The sequence below is a fragment of the Pelodiscus sinensis genome, chromosome 11 (genome assembly GCF_049634645.1).
Source record: "Pelodiscus sinensis isolate JC-2024 chromosome 11, ASM4963464v1, whole genome shotgun sequence".
In the NCBI taxonomy this organism is placed as follows: domain Eukaryota; kingdom Metazoa; phylum Chordata; order Testudines; family Trionychidae; genus Pelodiscus; species Pelodiscus sinensis.
Genome location: NC_134721.1, coordinates 43,605,064 through 43,623,818, shown reverse-complemented (window position 1 = coordinate 43,623,818; position 18,755 = coordinate 43,605,064). Strand labels below are relative to the sequence as shown.

Below are 18,755 nucleotides of genomic sequence, written 5' to 3'. Positions count from 1 at the left end.
GAGGCCGACTCCCGCAGCGGGGGCAGGTCTGGCTCCAGGAGCCTGAGACCAGTAACCTCGGCCCAGGGCACTGGCTGGCACCAGTGAGTCCCCCCAGCAGGGTCACTGAGCAGAGCAGCTGGTGGCCAGATGGCCCCACCGGGAGGCTTAGGCTGAACGGGGAGGGAGGGGCCTGGGTCTGGGAGCTGCAGCTCAGCCCGCTCACTGGCCAGGAAGGGCTTAGCTCCCTGCACATTAACAAGGGCCCTTTGGGAGGTCGGCCGGGACCCCCCCACGTTTCCAGAGGCCACCAGACAGCCGGCAGTGCCCGCTGCGTCGGGTCTCCGCTGACCTGGAGGTGAAAGTCCCTGTGTCCAGATCCTGGGAGCCAGCAGCCCTCTCCTAACGAGGCCTTTCTGTTGACGTGAGGGGTCATGAAAATGGTCAGTGGGTAACACATGCCAGAGCCAAGCGAGGGCTTTCCAGAGTACCACACACGGCTGTGCCCATGCCCTCCCCATGCACTGGGCACCCACTGCTGTCCCAGCCCTGGAATCCACCACCCCTCGCCACTGCCCCACACTTCTGCCTGGCACCCCCAGCAGGATAACTCTGGGGGTGCCAGGACAGGGCCTGGAAAGGGAGACTCGTTCCATGCGGGCAAGTCAAGAAACCCCCCCAGTCAACAAAGTCAAAGGCAGCTGAGTGACCTGAAAGCCTCAGCACGAGTACCTGCCCTTGGCCCATGGCCAGCCAGCGAGACGCGCCGGCTCCATGCGTTACTCAGCCTGACCAGAGCGGGGGGCGGACCGAGGGAACCCGAGGCCTCCCACCATCGCTACAACGGCCGCGGAGGGAGAGCTGGTGAGTGCCAGCCACAGAGCGTGGGCTAACAGGGGAAGCCCATTCCCAACGGTATTAGCCGTCGATGGCACAGTCGTGCCGCATTCGCGGTACAAGCCATGAGGGACCTGGTGCCAGCAGAACAGACCCCAAGGGAGTAAAACTGCCAGAGATGTGTCAGCCCCCTCTCCCGACAGACGATCTGCTCCCTTGAGAGCGGCCGGCCGAGCCCTGAGCCCGCCGGTGGAACAGGTGGGAAATTCTTTTCCGAGCAAGAGAGAGCGGCGGCAGCTCGGATTTGCCGGGTTCTCCACGTACTTGGAATAGTTGGGATGGACGCCGCCTCAGCCACGGACCGGGGAGGGGCAGAAAGCGGCGCTCCACCGCCCGCAGACCGAGGGAAACTGACAGAACAGCTGAACCCTGGAGGAGCCGGGCCCCAAAAGGCTAAAACCAGAAGGAAGAGCTCAGCCCTAAATGTGAAACCAAGCCGGGAAGTGGACAAGACCGGCTGCCCGGCTAGCGGGGGGCTGGAGCAGCGTGTGCTCCGGTCCTTACACCACGCCTGGGCGCGGTGGGGTCTCCTGCCTAGCAGGCATGCTAGGCAGATGGTGAAAAGGTAAAGCCGCCCAGCCACGGGGACATGGAGAGGGGCTACCGAGAGCACACAAAGCCGGTTCCTGGGACGTGGCGTGCTCCGTCGCTTGGGGGGAATCGGCCTGGGGTGCTCTGACGGAAGGCTGCAGGCCACCTTTGTACAGTACTCGCCTCGAGCGCCCTGCTGCCACACTGGTGCAGAGCCCAACGTTCGTGCCCTTATCTCCTGTGGTCGCTGGCACGAGGGAAGGGCTGTTACATGTGCTGGGCTCACGAGAACCGTCCGACCTCTGGGCACTCGCCGGCGCCGGTCGCCTCCCCGGCCCTCCGGGAGGGAAACAGCCGGGGAGGGAAAGGAACTCGTTTCTTTTGGCCTTTGCCATCTCGTTTCGAGCAAGGGGGCAGCTGTCCTGCCCCAAGCCCCTCCGGAAAGCAGGGAGCAGCTGCTGGAGAGTCAGTCACGCTCCCCGGCAGGATTGGAAGCCTCCGTGGAGATGCTGGAGCAGAGAGATTTCTGCACACGCAGCGAGACGGGAGTGCACACGCGGTTCCTGGAGAGCCGCAGGCGTGGGCCCAGGTGCAGGGACATGTCTCGCACACAAACGGTACAGACGAGGGATGCGAACGGGTAACCGGGTACGGGTTAACCATTACCAGGGAGCAGGCCTGGAAGAGGCAGCCCGCTCCCTCCCCAGCCGCTGCTTCTGCCCGGCAGCCCAGGGTCGGAACAGCTGGGCTGGAGCAGTACCTACCTGTGGCGCGGAGGCCACTCTGACCTGGCCGTGGCAGGTGGGGGGGGCCACTCCAGCCCAGCCATCTGGAATGCCCCCCTCCCCCATCCACCCTTGTTTAATCAGTTAACCAGTTACACTTCAACATGCGTCGTACAGGCGTGTACGCACCGGTGCACACAACACCGCCCCTTACACACAACACCGCCCCTTACACACAACACCGGGCAGATGTGCATAGCAGCGTCCTGCAGACACCCCGGCAGGCAAGCCGCGAGAGGCCCCCTCCAATCGGGACACTAGCCAGCCCCAGGGCGCTGCGGTATACGTTAGGGGACAGGGGGCCTGGGAACACCGCCTGTGTATCCCTGAGCAGTGTGCCAGTCAGGACAATTGTCACTCAAGGGCTTGTCACCCAGCCGGCGAGGCCTGGCTCTGCCGGGGGGCGTGTAAGCCCCCGGTGCTGTTCACACCTTCCCCGGTGCCAGTGCCCTTCCGCTGAAGGATGCCACACGATGCAGCCAGGTCTTAGCCCTGCGCCCTGTTACCCAAGCTCAGCGCCTTGTGAGAGGCACTGTCCGGAGGCCTGGCTGGCCGGGGGGACTGGGCGCACACGACTCGGCCCAATGGCTCAGAGCCAAGCCAGGCCAGTAGCGCTAAGTTGTCTGCTTGGTTGCCCCTGTGCAAAGTCCATCCGGTTCCAGTCCCCGGCGGGGTGGCTTGGTTTCTAGACAACAGCCACAGCCCACGCCGGGAGAGGCGCAGCAGGAAGCCGGGGTCTCAGGGCTGCGGCGTCGCTGTGGGGTAGGTAGCCAGGGCTGTACCACAAGGCGGGGCTGCCGGTCGAGCCTGAGGTGGAGCTGTGGGGCGGAGGGGGCAGAAGTCCTGCTGCGGGGGGGAAGCAGCATTGGTGCAGAGGTGGAGACGTTGCCAGGCCAGGGTCATGCCTGGCTCTGCCCAGGAGCACTGGCTCCTTTTTAGTAGGAGTTAATTCACCACCTGCTCGCCCCAGCCCCTCCGACTCCAGAGCCCACGCCGACTGGCCTGGCTCCCTCCATCTTCCCTGCCACGGCCCTGACTCTGGCGCCAGGCCCAGCCCTGCTGCACCCCCGGCTGCATGGGGAGAACACACTTGCTCTGGACAGCTGGGTGCAGAAAGCTGTCGGGAGTGTTTAATTTAGCCTTAGATTCATCCTCTGCGCTTCCAGCCCGCTCCCCCACCTCCGGCTCTATAAACTGCCTGGGACAAGCTCCCTCCAAGAGCGTATTTGGGCAGAAGTGTGCAGCTTGCGGCCTGGTCCCTCGTCCGGGGGAGCGCCTGCTTTGTCTCCATGCCCGGGCGGGGCAGAGGGGGCCTGCATCGGGAGAGGGCTGCGGGGAATCCTCGCGGCTACCTGCCACGGCTTGCCGGGGGCGGGCTGAACTCGGGGCGCCCGGCGGGGCTGAACGGGATCTGCGCCAGCCTCTTCCCGAAGCGGAGGGGCAGGGAGCCCCACGAACAAAGCAAATGCCAAGCTGGGGGTGGGCTGCCCTGCACAGACGTCCTGGGAGCTTTCCCAGGAAACTCCCTGGGCCCCTAAAGCGCCCAGCCCTTCTGAGCGCCACAGACCTCCCCGCGCCCCTCGGCCGCTCCAGCCCCTCAGCCCCCTCCCCCCCCCCGCACCGCCTGGCGGCTCCAGCCCCGGCCCCTCAGACCCCCCGGCCGCTCCAGCCCCTCACACCCCCTGCACCCCCTGGCTGCTCCAGCCCCAGCCCCTCAGACCCCCCGGCCGCTCCAGCCCCTCACACCCCCTGTGCCCCCTGGCTGCTCCAGCCCCGGCCCCTCAAACCCCCCAGCCGCTCCAGCCCCTCACACCCCCTGCGCCCCCTGGCTGCTCCAGCCCCAGCCCCTCAGACCCCCCGGCCGCTCCAGCCCCTCACACCCCCTGTGCCCCCTGGCTGCTCCAGCCCCAGCCCCTCAGACCCCCCGGCCGCTCCAGCCCCTCACACCCCCTGTGCCCCCTGGCTGCTCCAGCCCCGGCCCCTCAAACCCCCCAGCCGCTCCAGCCCCTCACACCCCCCGGCCGCTCCAGCCCCTCACACCCCCTGCGCCCCCTGGCTGCTCCAGCCCCAGCCCCTCAGACCCCCCGGCCGCTCCAGCCCCTAACACCCCCTGCGCCCCCTGGCTGCTCCAGCCCCAGCCCCTCACACCCCCCGGCTGCTCCAGCCCCTCACACCCCCTGCGCCCCCTGGCTGCTCCAGCCCCAGCCCCTCAGACCCCCCACCACAATGCCCTGGCATCCCGACCTCCGGGGGAGGGGCGCAGCCTGGAGCCTGGTAGCCCCCCAGCCGGTACGGTGATGATGGCTGCTCTCTCTAGCTCTCTCAGTGCCTGCTCCCTTTGTGGCCCTGGGTTTACCTGGTCACAGCAGGGAATTATAGAGTCCCAGAATCCTAGCACTCGACCATCAAGTCCAGTCCCCTGCCCTCACGGCAGGACCACGCACCATCTAGATCCGTGTGTCCAACCAGTTCTAAAGCAGCAGCCATGCTAGTGCCTACAGCTCTAGGGAACGAGCCACACTCACCCGGCCAAATCGCCACGTGTGGCCAGTGGCTAATACCACGGCGCTAGAGCAGTGTTCCTCAGCCAGTGGTACGCGTATCCCATGGGGTACTCCGGAGAAGTCGGGGTGGGGTGGGTGGGGAGACGTCAACACAACAGAAATCTAGAGAAAACGGAATTTTTGTGTTAAGTTTTACAGCGTTTTATTATTTTTGTACTTTTTACACCCAAAAATGTCGTCGCCCACCTGGCTACGATTAAGTTGTTTAAACAAATGTGTTGCAACGGTTGAAAAAAATTGTGTGTATCTGAAAACTGTAGGTCAGGGGTCCCCAACACGGTGCCCGCGGGCGCTATGGCACCCACCGGGGCATTTATGTGTGCCTGCCTAGTGCCCAGGGCCGGTCCAAGCCATTCTTGCATCCTGGGCACCAGGTGCCCGGTCCATGGGCGGTGCCACCCCCGGGCATGTGGCACATGCACGGCTCTGCCCCCAGGCTCCCGGCAGCCCCAAAAGGTTGGGGAGCACTGCTGTAGGTCCTGGGGGTACTTATTATTATTATTATTTTTTAAAGGGGTACTTTATAAAAAAAGGTTGAGAATCACTGATCTAGATCATCCCTGACAGGTGTCTGTCTAACCTGCTCTTAAATTTCTCCAGTGATGGAGAGTCCACAACCTCCCTGGGCAATTTATTCCAGTGTTTCCCCACCCTGACAGTTAGGAACTTTTTCCTAATGTCCAACCTAAACCTCCCTCGCTGCAGTTTAAGCCCATTGCTTCTTGTCCTATCCTCAGAGACCAAGGAGAACAATTTTTCTCCCTCCTCCTTGTAACATGCTTTTAGGTATTTGAAAGCTGTTCTCATGTCCCCTCTCAGTCTTCTCTTTTCTAAACTAAACAAGCCCAATTCCTTCAGTCTTCCCTCATAGGTCATGTTCTCTAGACCTTTAATCATTCCTGTTGCTCTTCTCTGGACCCTCTCCGATTTCTCCACATCTTTCTTGAAATGCGGTGCCCAGAACTGGACACAATACTCCAACTGAGGCCTAACCAGCGCAGAGTAGAGCGGCAGAATGACTTCTCGTGTCTTGCTCACAACACTCCTCTTAATGCGTCCCAAAATTGTGTTTGCTTTTTTTGCAAGAGTGTCACACTGTTGACTCATATTTAGCTTGTGGTTCACTATGACACCTGGATCCCTTTCTGCTGGACTCCTTCCTAGCCAGCCATTTCCCATTCTGTATGTGTGAGACGGATTGTTCCTTCCTTGCATTTGTCCATATTAAACTTCATCCTGTTTACCTCAGACCATTTCTCCAGTTTGTCCAGATCATTTTGAATTTTGAACCTATCCTTCAAAGTCCTTGCAACCCCTCCCAGATGGTGTCACCTGCAAACGTAATAATCGTACTCTCTATGCCATTATCTAAATCGTTGATGAAGATATTGAACAGAACTGGTCCCAAAACAGACCCCTGCGGAACCCCACTTGTTAAGTGCTTCCAGCATGACTGTGACCCATTGACAACTATTCTCTGATCCTCTCTCCTCCAGCAGGGAGTTCCACAAGTTGCATTAAAAGACTGGTGCAGTAGCCACAGGGGGCAAAAGACAGAATGACTCTCCTAAACCTTGTGCACTGTAAGGAGGGTTTTTAGTCAACCATAGAAAGCAAAGAAGCATTGGCTTGAAGCTGCCTTTGATTTAGGAACAGTATAGGGCAGTGGTTCTCAACCCGAGGTAGGACCCCTTGGGAGCATGCAGAGGGCTTCCGAGAAGACATCGACTCACCTAGATATTTGCCTGGTTTTACAACAGGCTACTTGAAAAGCATTAGCAAAGTCAGTGCAAACTACAATGTCATACGACTTGTTTACACTGCTCTATATATACACTGAGACGTAAGCCCAGTATTTATATCCCAATGGATTTATTTTAGAACTAAGGTAGAAATGAGAAAGTCAGCCGTTTGTCAGTCGGAGCCATTTGTTTGTCAGCCGGAGCCGTTTGTCAGCGCCATTTGTCAGCAGGAGCACGCTGTGACACTGCCGCAGTGTTATGTCTGATTTTGTAAGCAAGCGGTTGTCAGGAGGTGAAATGTAGGGTAGGCAAGACCAACCAGACTACTAACAGGGTACGCAGGACTGACCCCTGGCACCTGAACCAGCCCCTGTGTTTCATCCACCGGAGGAGTCATGCAAAACCCACCAGCTCCTCCGCAGACCACAGGGCCGTGGTTCAGGCGCAGCCCTTAGCTAAGGGCCCCTCACATAATCCTGCAGTCACCTGGGACCATCTCAGAGCATGGGGGTCACACAGGGCTCCCCCCACTGCTCGGCACGGTCCCCAGACAGGCCCGTTGCCTTGACAGCAACCTGCAGTTACCAGCGGGGGCTCTCCCAAGACTCCCCGCACCCCACAATCACGGGCCCTGGCCCTGTGAGGAGCACTGGGTTTGGCCTGCCACAGGCCTGTGGGAGCTGGCGGCTGAGGACGCAATGCAGTATGGGCCCCCACTCTAGCTCTGCGGTTACCCAGGGCAACCCCCCTGCCTGGCATTGCCCTGGCCGGGAAGGGCCGTTGTGGGGGCTACCCCGTGGCCCCGCATGCATAGTGGTGGATCCCCCCCCCACACACACGCTCCCTCTCCTCACTACTGTGGCTCATGTTATTGGTTGCGCTGAGCCTCCCCCTTGGCGAGGGGGCAGGTGGCCCAAGCAGCAGCCGCTCTGGGGACAGGGCAGGAAGAAATGGGGCCAGAAAGGGGGAACCGGCTCTTTGATGCCAGCCTCTCAAAGCCCCGGCGCGGACGGGGGAATCAAAGACGAGAGAACAGCAGCGGCAATTAAGCCCCCGCAGCTGGTGCGGGGCAGCTGGCGCAGTCCGCAGGGGGCCGCCGAACGCCTGTGTGGTCCTCCAGTCCAGCCCCTGCCCGGCCCCACCACTCGCCCCGGGAATTGTGGGAGAATCCTCTGGCCTCCCAGGGCCGGCGGGAGGATGGGGGGAAGGGAGCGGTCCCAAGACCACAGCAGCTCCCGGCTGGAGTTAGGGGCGTGTGTGCGACTCCCAGCCCTCGCGATTTCCTCAGGGCAGGGGGGCGGCTGTGCTGAGGGAAGGGCAGCGCGAGCTACCGGGCAGGGCAGGCAGCCTGGCTCCCGCGCTCTCTGCCCCAGGGCCCTGATCTCGGCTGGCGCCCTCTTGTAGCAAATCGACATAAGCGACAACTCTGCCGCCTGTCTGCCGCGGCCCTTGGGACTCCATCCGGATTGTACCCTCGCCAAACCCTTCCCCTTCCCCCGATGCGGCCTCCCACATCCTGCAGTGGGGGCGGGCAATAATCTTCAAGGGGGGGCACTTCATGAACGTTGGTACCTGGCCACAGGCCAGATCCGGCAGGGTCTGAGTGGTCCCGAACCATGGGGACCGTCCCGGCCTGCAGCTGGCCCTGCTGCCTACAGGCACCCCCACCGCGCCGGCCTTGCTGGGGCTGAGCCTCTGAACCAGGCCAGCCGGAGCCCTCTAGCCCAGCAATGTGTGTGATCCGGCAGGACCTTGGCTGCTGCGGCGCAGAGAGCCCTGGACTTTGGAGGTTTAAGCTGTAGCTTGGTTCAGCGGCTCTCAGCGCCCCCGCTATAGAAACTGGTCCAGCTCCCGAGCGGCTCCAAATCTAGTGCCAAGTCTCTAGTGAATCGGGAATCACCGTCTTGCCCCTGGTTACATCAGCCCGTGTGAACGCATCTTCCCTTAGGCACCGACGGAGGGACAAGTGGGAACGGGGACGCTCCCGGGTGCATTCCCCTGCTGGTTTTAGTCACTGACCTCCCCGGCCTTGATTTCGATGGACCCTGCGGGCCAGGCTGGGAGCCGCAGGGGCTCCGCCCGCACACACCCAGCCTGGCTAGCCGCGGCTCGGAGAGACCCACAATCCCTCCCTTTCTCTTTGCAGCTGGAAGCGGCACCAGACCCTCCCCCATCAGAACATGCTCCTGGGCGGGGGGAGCGGCTTTCCCAGCTGAGAGGAGCTGGGCCAGAGGACCCATCAGCATGCCGGCCCTGGTCTCTAGCAGGCCGCGCCTCTCCGCTGCCCCGGCCCTGCTGACGTGGATTCTGCTGCTGAGCCTGGGGCATGGCAGGGCGTGGACGCCAGCTGTCCCTCGCCTGCGCCTCTCCTACGAAGGTAGGGAGCTGCTGTCCCCCGGCTCTGGAGTCAGGGATTTCCTGGGGGCTCTGCTGTTTCTAGACCCTTCAGGACGGGGCAGCAGGCAGCCCCACTGCCGGGCAGGTGGTGAGGCAGGGGGGAGCTGGGCTCCTGGGTGTGGAGGGGCCCATCTCAGCTCTGCAGGGTGGCGTCTCGCTCCGTGTAAAGCCCCAGAACCTGAGAGGGGCTGAGCTCCGGGGGGGACTGTGGAAAGTGGCACAGGCCGGTGTGAGAGCAGCCCTCAGGCTGGGGGCTGGAAAGGGAGTGGCCCAACGGCTGCCCCTGGGCATAGGAGGGTGTCTAAAAATGCCCCGTTTCAACCCTGAGCCTCCGCGTGCAGGGCCCTATTCTGTGCCACGCTCTGCACTGGTCAGGGTCTCGCCCTGGGGCCGCCCCCAGCCACACACACCCTGCCGCAAAGCACATTGTTCCCTCGCCGGGGGGCGGGGACCCCTGGACTTCGGTGTGTGGGGGGGCAGCGAGCCAGCCCCTCATTCTGCCTTAGCCTCCTAGTGACACGTGGTCGGTGATTTATCTACTGGTGCGGCCCGTATCGGCCGAGCGTGGCGGCACCAGCCTCATGGCGCCATACTCTGTTGCCACGGCTACTGAGGACAAGGGGCTGGTGGCCACATCACACGTGGCCCCTTTCAGCCAAGAGGTTCCCAACGCGTTTTAGGGGCTCTGGGGAGGGCCGACAGCGAAATGCAGCTGCCTCTGGGGTAGAGCGCGCCCGCTGGCTAACAGCACAGGACAAAGCTACACGGCTGCTGGCGGGGGGCCGGCTCTTGGGGGGCAAGGCAGAGGCCCGACCCTCGCCACCTCGCAGGCCCCTCTCTTCAGCGCTTGGCTTCTGCTCTGTCCAAATAAGACCATCTAACCTCAGTGAGTCCAGCCCTTCCCTGGGAGCCGGGTCCCTGGAGCCAGCTCCCCCTCCCACATTCACGCAGGTCACCCCCTGCCCCTTAACAGGCCAGCTCCAATGACAGAGCTGGGGTGGGGGCCTCTGATTCTCGCCCACCCCCATCCCAGCACACCCTAGTGGGGCCATTGGTTCAGCACCCCCCTAACGCACGGCCCCATCGCTGGCAGCCTCCCCATGCCCTCCAGCCCAGAACACACTGCTTGGCTCACGCCCGCTGAGCACAGCGGCTCTGGTGCGAGGGGCTTGGAGGATGGGAGAGAGGGGGCCAGGCAGAGGGGAGGCCTGCGGGCAAGGGGGCCGGGCGGAGGGGAGGCCTGCGGGCGAGAGGGCCGGGCGGAGGGGGGGCCTGCGGGCAAGGGGGCCGGGAGGAGGGGTGGCCTGCGGGCGGGGGGGCTGGGCGGAGGGGGGGCCTGCGGGCAAGGGGGCAGGGCGGAGGGGAGGCCTGTGGGGAGGCCAGGCAGAGGGGAGGCCTGCGGGCAAGGGGGCCAGGCGGAGGGGAGGCCTGCGGGCGGCGGGGCCGGGAGGAGGGGAGGCCTGCGGGCGAGGGGGCTGGGCGGAGGGGAGGCCTGCGGGCAAGGGGGCCGGGCGGAGGGGAGGCCTGCGGGCGAGGGGGCCGGGCAGAGGGGAGGCCTGTGGGGGGCCAGGCAGAGGGGAGGCCTGCGGGCGGGGGGGCTGGGAGGAGGGGAGGCCTGTGGGGGGCCAGGCAGAGGGGAGGCCTGCGGGCGAGGGGGCCGGGCAGAGGGGAGGCCTGCGGGCGAGGGGGCCGGGCAGAGGGGAGGCCTGTGGGGGGCCAGGCAGAGGGGAGGCCTGCGGGCGAGGGGGCCGGGAGGAGGGGAGGCCTGCGGGCAAGGGGGCCGGGCGGAGGGGAGGCCTGCTGGCGGCGGGGCCGGGAGGAGGGGGGGCCTGCGGGCGGGGGGGCTGGGCGGAGGGGAGGCATGCGGGCGGCGGGGCCGGGCGGAGGGGACACCTGGGGGATGCGGGGCCAGGCAGACACCTGCAGCCAGGTCTCTGCTCACGCCTATCCGTGGTGCTCTGGGCTCTCCAAACCTGTCTTCCTCGGCTGTGGCCTGGGGGCGATGCGTTCTCAGTACGAGCCAATCAGGGAGACGCCCAGTGCGGTTACGGAAGAGCTCTGGCTTGAAACCCAGGCCCACACAGGAGTCGGGGAGAAGCGGGTCTGGACGGGGTCCCCACCACGCAGCCTCCGGCGAGGAAGCCCAGCGACGCCGGCGCAAGTCCCTGTTGGGCGATTGCCAGCGTGGATAAGGCGTCCCGGAAACACAACGGCTGCATCTCCCTTCCCGTGGCCAGGCGGGAGCTGGGGCTGTTTGTGGGAGGACGGAGGCTGCTTCAAAGCCCTCGCAGCCCTCACACCATGGGCATCGCGGAGAGAGGAAGCTCCCAGCTGCGGGCCGGCTGGGGGAGGATGCAGACAAAGGCAGGAGGTGTGACTCACAGACCACACGCAGCAGGGTCAAGGCCACAGCAGCTGGGCAAGTTTAGGTTTCAGAAACCCCAGAGGAAAGAAACCTCCCAGACTCCCTCCGGCCCAGGGCCTCGCGGGAGCCGGGCTAGCGCCAGAGGCCTGCACGGGGCTGGATGGAGGTGCATGGAGACGCAGGCAGGCGTGCAGAAAGGAAATGACAGACCCAAGCCAGGAAGGATGGTGCACTAGGGGACGGCCCAGAACAATACGGCTGAACCACAAAATGACCCCGGCACCCTGATCACGCCGCCAAAGGCTTAGAATAGAACCGCGGCCTCTCAGGGACAATCAGCTCATCTGGGCCTGTGACAGACGCAGGGCCTGGACGAGGGCCCACCAGAGCTGGGGGGCTGCGTCCGGGCCCGTTGAGCGCCACAGAGGGGGCCGGTAACGCTCACACGCCGATCCGCTACATGACTGGATGGGAGCCCTTTGCCTGCGCTCTCTGCGCTCCATATACAAGTTTTACACAGCGAAAGCTCACAGAGTTCACCCTCTTGACCAATGAAAGAGAGATCTGCACAGCTGTTTGCCCCCCTCCTCTCCCCGGTAACAATTATTTACACTGGGTTTGATAGGAAACAAAAAGGCTACGTTTACACTGCAGGCTTCGTGCGCAAGAACTGTTTTGTGCAAGTGTCCACACGGCCATGTGCTTTTGCCATGTGCTTTTGCCATGGCCGTGTGGACGCTGTCTTGCGCAAGAAAGCTCCCATGGCCATTTTAGCCATAGGGGTTTCTTGTGCAACAAAATCACATTGCCTGTCTACACAGCCTCCTTGTGGAAGAGCTCTTGCTTAGCCCTCGTGGGGAGAGGAATAACTCTGCTGGAAGAAGCCCTGTTTTCCAACGCTGGACTGTAAATGTACTTGTGCAAAAAGCCTGCAGTGTAGATGTAGCCAAAGTGTTTTATTAAGCGGGAAAAGTAGGATTTACGTGGTTGCAAGTGAAACCAGATCACAGTAAGCTGCTAGTCTGAAATAACAGAACATCACAACTCGCCGTGGTACAGGAAGCAATTGCTACCGATCATTTTTCTCTCCCACGTCATTATTTCCACTAAATCCTTCAAGCCAGAGCTGATCTTTCCTCTGGCCTCAGTCTAGCAGCTTGCCATGTGTCCGCTTAGCAAGGGGAGGCAGGATCAAAAGACAAATATTGATTGCTTCCCATCTCTGACATGGAATTTCTCTAGGGCGGGAAACCTTTGTTTCCCCATCCCAATGGAAAAATACCAAATTCAGCATGGAGTCCAGCCCCTGGTGGCCTGGTCACATGTCTTTGCAGGACCAACCACGGTTTGGGCTCACAGGGAACACAAAGCCATTGACAGATCGCTGCCTTGATCACCGAGCCATTAAGTTCCTTAATAGCAGGTTCACACTTCATGATTTCTGGCTCCACATACAAAAATGATACGTGCACACAAATAGAATAGACACATTTAGGTGCTCCCAAGCTCTTGAATGATCGGTTACTTGACCTGATTTGCATAATGCCAATTCAAGTGACATATTCAAAACCATATTTCCATACGGGGCACAGCACCACACAGCCGGCTCCCAGCCCCCACCCCGCCCCGCCCCGACCCCCAGGCTCCCTGTGTAACTAGCCAGTTCCCTGCTTGGGTTTGTTCTATGAGTGGGGCGAACTGGGTCAGATTCCCACCCACCTCGTCACTGAGGGAGAAGCCACGCTACTGGCAGGAGGATCTGAAACTAGGGACCATGCTCCCTGGCTGTGGCGATGGACGTAACGCTGGAAGCGCAGGGCAATTCAACTGGCCTGGGAGCCAGACTGAATCGGGGCTCCCCTCCCTGCACGGGGCCTGAGGGGCCCCAGCGCTGGGTCCTGCCCAGTTCCTGCCTGGGGTCACTCCCCGCCCAGCGGTCACAGGCTTGGGGGGCGGGAGGGAGGGCGAGTTCCCGGCTCCGGCTCGGTCCAGTTAGACTCCCCTCCCCCATGCGCATGAGCCCCAGAGTCCAGAGGGGGATGTGAAATACCAGTTAGTCAGTTAATGGGTAAAAGAACCAGCTAACCAGTTAGGACAGCCCCCCCCCCCCCCCCCCCCAGCCTCGCGTGGGGCTGCCACATCCTAGTGCGGACCCCGACGCAGACTGGAAAAGCTTGTCCTTGGCGCGGAAGAAGCTCGCAGCCGCAGCCAGGGGAACGGCCCCAGCGATCCAGGACCGCGCCCTGGCTGGGCAGCTGTGGGCATGGACGTGGCAGGCCTGGCATTAAACAGGCCGGGCCGGGGAACTGATCTCGCCGAGGCGCTGTGTCCTTACAGAGCCCCTGCCAGGCCCCCTCTGCCAGGATCGCGGCTGGACCCCTCCCTCATTCGCCGAAGGGGCGAGGGGAGAACATTCCTGCAGGCCCCGTGGCGCCGATCTGCTGCAGGGCCAGCGACACCCACGCGGAGCCGCCCGGCCCGGCTGCAGCAGCTGCTTGTCTCCCGCGGGGCCGGCCGGCTCCCTGACCCGTGGGACGCTCTGCTCCCTGGCGGGAACACCAGGCCAGGCTGCCAGCGGCCCCGGTGGCTCCTGGTCAGGGTGGGCTGGGCCCCTGCCCCGGTGTCAGGGAGAGGACGGCTACTAGCCGGGCTTCCTGCGGGTTCAGCTGATCACCATATTTGGGGTCGGGAAGGAATTTTCCTCCAGGGTAGATTGGCAGAGACCCTGGAGGTTTTTTGCCTTCCTCTGTAGCATGGGGCACAGATCACAGCTGGAGGATTCTCTGCATCTTGGGGTCTTCAAAGTATTTGAAGGCTTCAATATCTGAGATCTAGGTGAGAGGATTATTCTGGGAGGGGTGGGTGAGATTTTGTGGCCTGCACTGTGCAGGGGGTCAGACTAGATGATCATAATGGTCCCTTCTGACCTTAAAGTCTATGAGTCTATGCGTGGGCTTTCCTGGGGGGCCTGTAGGGTGGGGGGGATATCAGTGCTCCCTGCTGTGTATGGGGGTGACCCATCCCCTCCTCTGCTCTGCAGACCTGATGAGATCCAACAGCTCCCGCCTGCTGCTGGCCTCGGAGGACGGCCTGGCCTTCCAGTCCTTCTTGGTGGATGAGGCCCGGGCATGGCTGATGGTGGGAGCCAAAAACCGCCTCTTCCTGCTGCACCTGGACAGGCCCAACGAGGCGCCTCAGGAGGTCAGTGCGGGGGGAGGGAGGTGGCCCCACGGCAGCTCCGGTTTCCCCGTCCCCACAGCCGGGGGAGCTGGGAGCGCAGCGCTGAGAGCTGCCGGGGCTCTGATCCTGCAAAGCCAGCACCAAGGGCCCGTTCACGTAGCCGGGCGGGGGGGGGCACGCTGCTCGGGAGCCACGTGGCCGCCTGGTTGGCCGGCGCTTGCATGTTCTGACCCGCCCCAGCCTGCGTTTGGCGGCCCGACAGAAGCAGGGACGGGGCTCTCCCGGGGAGCACGGCAGTCCCCGTGGCGCTGCCCGACCCAGGCCAGCCCCCAGGGGCGAGAGGAGGCTGGAGTAACTGACCCCGGGCTGCTGCTTTCTCTTGCAGGTTTTCTGGCCAGCCCCCAAAGAGCAGGTGGAACGCTGCCGGCTGGCTGGGAAGGACGCCGAGGTAAGGCAGCACCGGGGCTTGTGACCCTTGTTTCAAAGCTTAGCGAGGCACGGCCAGGCAGGAAGCTGCCTGACCCATGCAAGGCCAGCCCCCTGGGAGCCCTGGCCTCATTGATCTGTAACTGGCGGGAGCTCAGGCTGCCAGCCTGCTCGGAGTCCTGGCCTCATTGATCTGTAACCAGCTGGAGCTCAGACTGCCAGCCCGCTCAGAGCCCTGGCCCCATTGATCTGTAACCAGCAGGAGCTCAGGCTGCCAGCCCGCTCAGAGCCCTGGCCTCATTGATCCGTAACTGGCAGGAGCTCATGCTGCCAGCCCCCTGGGAGCCCTGGCCTCATCAATCCGTAACTGGTGGGAGCTGAAGCTGCCAGCCCCCTGGGAGCCATGGCCTCATCAATCCGTAACTGGTGGGAGCTCAGGCCGCCAGCCCGCTCGGAGGCCTGGCCTCATTGATCCGTAACTGGCAGGAGCTCAGGCTGCCAGCCCCCTGGGAGCCCTGGCCTCATTGATCCGTAACTGGTGGGAGATCAGGCCGCCAGCCCGCTCGGAGGCCTGGCCTCATTGATCCGTAACTGGCGGGAGCTCAGGCTGCCAGCCCCCTGGGAGCCCTGGCCTCATCAATCCGTAACTGGCGGGAGCTGAAACTGCCAGCCCCTTGGGAGCCCTGGCCTCATCAATCCGTAACTGGCGGGAGCTCAGGCCGCCAGCCCCCTGGGAGCCCTGTCTTCATTGATCCGTAACTGGCAGGAACTCAGGCCGCCAGCCCGCTTGGAGCCCTGTCCTCATTGATCCGTAACTGGCGGGAGCTCAGGCCGCCAGCCCGCTCGGAGCCCTGTCCTCATTGATCTGTAACTGGCGGGAGCTCAGGCTGCCAGCCCCCTGGGAGCCCTGGCCTCATCAATCCGTAACTGCTGGGAGCTGAAACTGCCAGCCCCTTGGGAGCCCTGGCCTCATCAATCCGTAACTGGCGGGAGCTCAGGCCGCCAGCCCCCTGGGAGCCCTGTCTTCATTGATCCGTAACTGGCAGGAACTCAGGCCGCCAGCCCGCTTGGAGCCCTGTCCTCATTGATCCGTAACTGGCGGGAGCTCAGGCCGCCAGCCCGCTCGGAGCCCTGTCCTCATTGATCTGTAACTGGCAGGAACTCAGGCCGCCAGCCCGCTTGGAGCCCTGTCCTCATTGATCCGTAACTGGCGGGAGCTCAGGCTGCCAGCCCGCTCGGAGCCCTGTCCTCATTGATCCGTAACTGGCGGGAGCTCAGGCTGCCAGCCCGCTCGGAGCCCTGTCCTCATTGATCCGTAACTGGCGGGAGCTCAGGCTGCCAGCCCGCTCGGAGCCCTGTCCTCATTGATCCGTAACTGGCGGGAGCTCAGGCTGCCAGCCCGCTCGGAGCCCTGTCCTCATTGATCCGTAACTGGCGGGAGCTCAGGCTGCCAGCCCGCTCGGAGCCCTGTCCTCATTGATCCGTAACTGGCGGGAGCTCAGGCTGCCAGCCCGCTCGGAGCCCTGTCCTTATTGATCTGTAACTGGCGGGAGCTCAGGCTGCCAGCCCGCTCGGAGCCCTGGCCTCATTGATCCGTAACTGGCAGGACCTCAGGCTGCCAGCCCGCTCGGAGCCCTGGCCCCATTGTCTGAAGGAAGCTTTTCTCCCGAGCAGATGGAATGTGCCAATTTCATCCGGCTTCTCCAGCCATTCAACAGCAGCCACGTGTTTGCCTGCGGGACCGGCTCCTACCAGCCCATCTGCGCCTTCATCCAGCTTGGGGCCCGGGCCCAGGTGAGACCCCAGAGGGTTAACTGGCCGTTGCCCAGGGCAGGGGTCGGACCACGGGGTCCCTGTGGAACGCTGTCTGGCGCAGGGCCTAGGAGGGGGCAGTGTGAGGGGTCCGAGGAGAGGGTGCAGAGCACCCCAGCAGCAGGAGGGAGGCACAGACTCCAGGGGCCCCCCCTCGCCATGGCAAACCCTCTCCAGAGATTGGCTCCTCCCAGGCCTCCAGCAGCTGAGTGACCCTGCCCAGCTGGGGTTGGACCCGAGCGGCCGCAGCTCCGAGCCCTTCTGTGCACTGTGAGCCCTTGGGGCGCCGGGGCCCCCAACGCCACGCGCACACCCAGCCCATGCGGTCAGAGCTGTCCCGTCCACAGGACGATTCGGGGGCTGCCCCGGGCCCCGCGCTTTCAGGAGCCCCACGGCGGCCACCCCAACCAGAGGGCCCCGGGGGATTACAGGGGTGTGGCACCGTGGCAGCAGGAATCGCTCCCCCCTCTCTCCACGTGGGCGGCAGGAGCCGGAGCGGCCCAGCGGTCTGCTCTGTCCCACCGGGCCTCCCCCTCCCGACTCGCTGCACATGGGGGGAGGGGGAGGGGAACCCCGCTGCCATCTTGCACGTATAATCCCCTGGGGATTGCTTGGGAGAGGGGCAGGGGGTGGAGCCGGGGTGAGGTTTGGGGAAGGGCGGAGGAGGGGTAGCGCCTGCAGTGGGGAGATGTCCCGGGCCCTGCCCCTTCCTCCCCAGCCCCACCCCAGAGCCTGGGCCCACAACCAGAGCCCTCACCTTCTCCCACACCCCACACCCCTAGCCCGGAGTTCCCTCCCACCCCGGAACCCCTCATTTCTGGCCCCACCCTAGAGCTCCCATCTGGAACCCTCACCCCAACCCCATGCCCCAGCCCAGTGAAAGCGAGTGTGGGAGGGAGGCTGGAGGTGGGGCAGGGGCGGGGTCACAGGACAGGGCCGCAGAGAAGGGGTGGGGCAGGGGCAGGGGCAGGGGGAGGGGCACAATTACATGCGCGTGGCTCTGACACCACAGGGGCCGGGAAATCCCTCAGGTCTGCCCCAGAGCCGCTCAGCCCCGATTGCTCCCCGCTCACATATCCCCTTTCCACCCCCCAGGAGCCGGGGGGCTCCCCCATGCAGCTGGTGGCCCACTCCGTGCAATCCGGGAGAGGCAAGTGTCCGTACAGCCCCCACGAACCTTTCACTGGGCTCCTCGTAGGTAAGAGCACCCCACAGCGCTACGGGGCTCCCCGCCCGCCCCTCACAGAGCAGCCGGAGGGAAAGGCCCCCTCCGAGCCCTGCCCCGGCGCAGGGAGGGAGCCCGAGGAGAGCACGCCCAGGCCCCCAGCCTCACTCGGTGGCGGGGTTCCAAGGACCTGCGCCCTGGTTCCTTGTCGCGGCCACACCCCGCCCCTTGGGCACAGCGCCCCCAGCGGTCCCTGCCTCTCCGGCCCCGGGGTGGGGCTCGCTGGCTCCGCCAGCTAACCTGGGCCTGCCTCTCCGAGCACAGAGGGGGAGCTGTATTCGGGCACCTCCAGCGACTTCATGGGCAGCAGCGCCGCCTTCTTCCGGACCCGGCTTCACAAGGCTGAGCAGCACTACATCCGGACAGAGCAGAACCAGGATCACTGGCTGAACGGTGCGCTGGGGGTGGGGACATAGCCAGGGGGCAGGGACATAGCCAGGGGGTGGGGATATAGCCAGTGGGCGGGGATATAGCCTGGGGGTGGGGACATAGCCAGGGGGCAGGGATATAGCCAGAGGGCAGGGATATAGCCTGGGGGTGGGGACATAGCCAGGGGGCAGGAATATAGCCAGAGGGCAGGGATATAGCCTGGGGGTGGGGACATAGCCAGGGGGCAGGGATATAGCCAGAGGGCAGGGATATAGCCTGGGGGTGGGGACATAGCCAGGGGGCAGGAATATAGCCAGAGGGCAGGGATATAGCCTGGGGGTGGGGACATAGCCAGGGGGCAGGAATATAGCCAGAGGGCAGGGATATAGCCTGGGGGTGGGGACATAGCCAGAGGGCAGGGATATAGCCTGGGGACGGGGACATAGCCAGGGGGCGGGGACATAGCCAGGGGGCAGGGATATA

At 63.6% G+C, this 18,755-nt stretch overlaps 1 protein-coding gene across 3 annotated transcripts in view; it reads left to right on the top strand.

The window, feature by feature from the left end:
• LOC142830966 (semaphorin-3D-like) overlaps positions 1–18,755 on the top strand; it is a 37,355-nt gene that overhangs the window by 6,718 nt on the left and 11,882 nt on the right. For 2 of the 3 annotated variants that reach the window (XM_075939468.1, XM_075939469.1), the window contains exons 2-7: positions 8,645–8,875; positions 14,301–14,461; positions 14,826–14,888; positions 16,541–16,660; positions 17,774–17,876; positions 18,168–18,296. In XM_075939468.1, coding sequence (XP_075795583.1) covers positions 8,743–8,875; positions 14,301–14,461; positions 14,826–14,888; positions 16,541–16,660; positions 17,774–17,876; positions 18,168–18,296 — 709 coding nt within the window. In that variant the 5' untranslated portion in view covers positions 8,645–8,742. Of the gene's footprint in view, positions 1–2,826; positions 2,955–8,644; positions 8,876–14,300; positions 14,462–14,825; positions 14,889–16,540; positions 16,661–17,773; positions 17,877–18,167; positions 18,297–18,755 lie in introns of those variants that run through there. The other variant, XM_075939467.1, reaches the window with a different exon arrangement.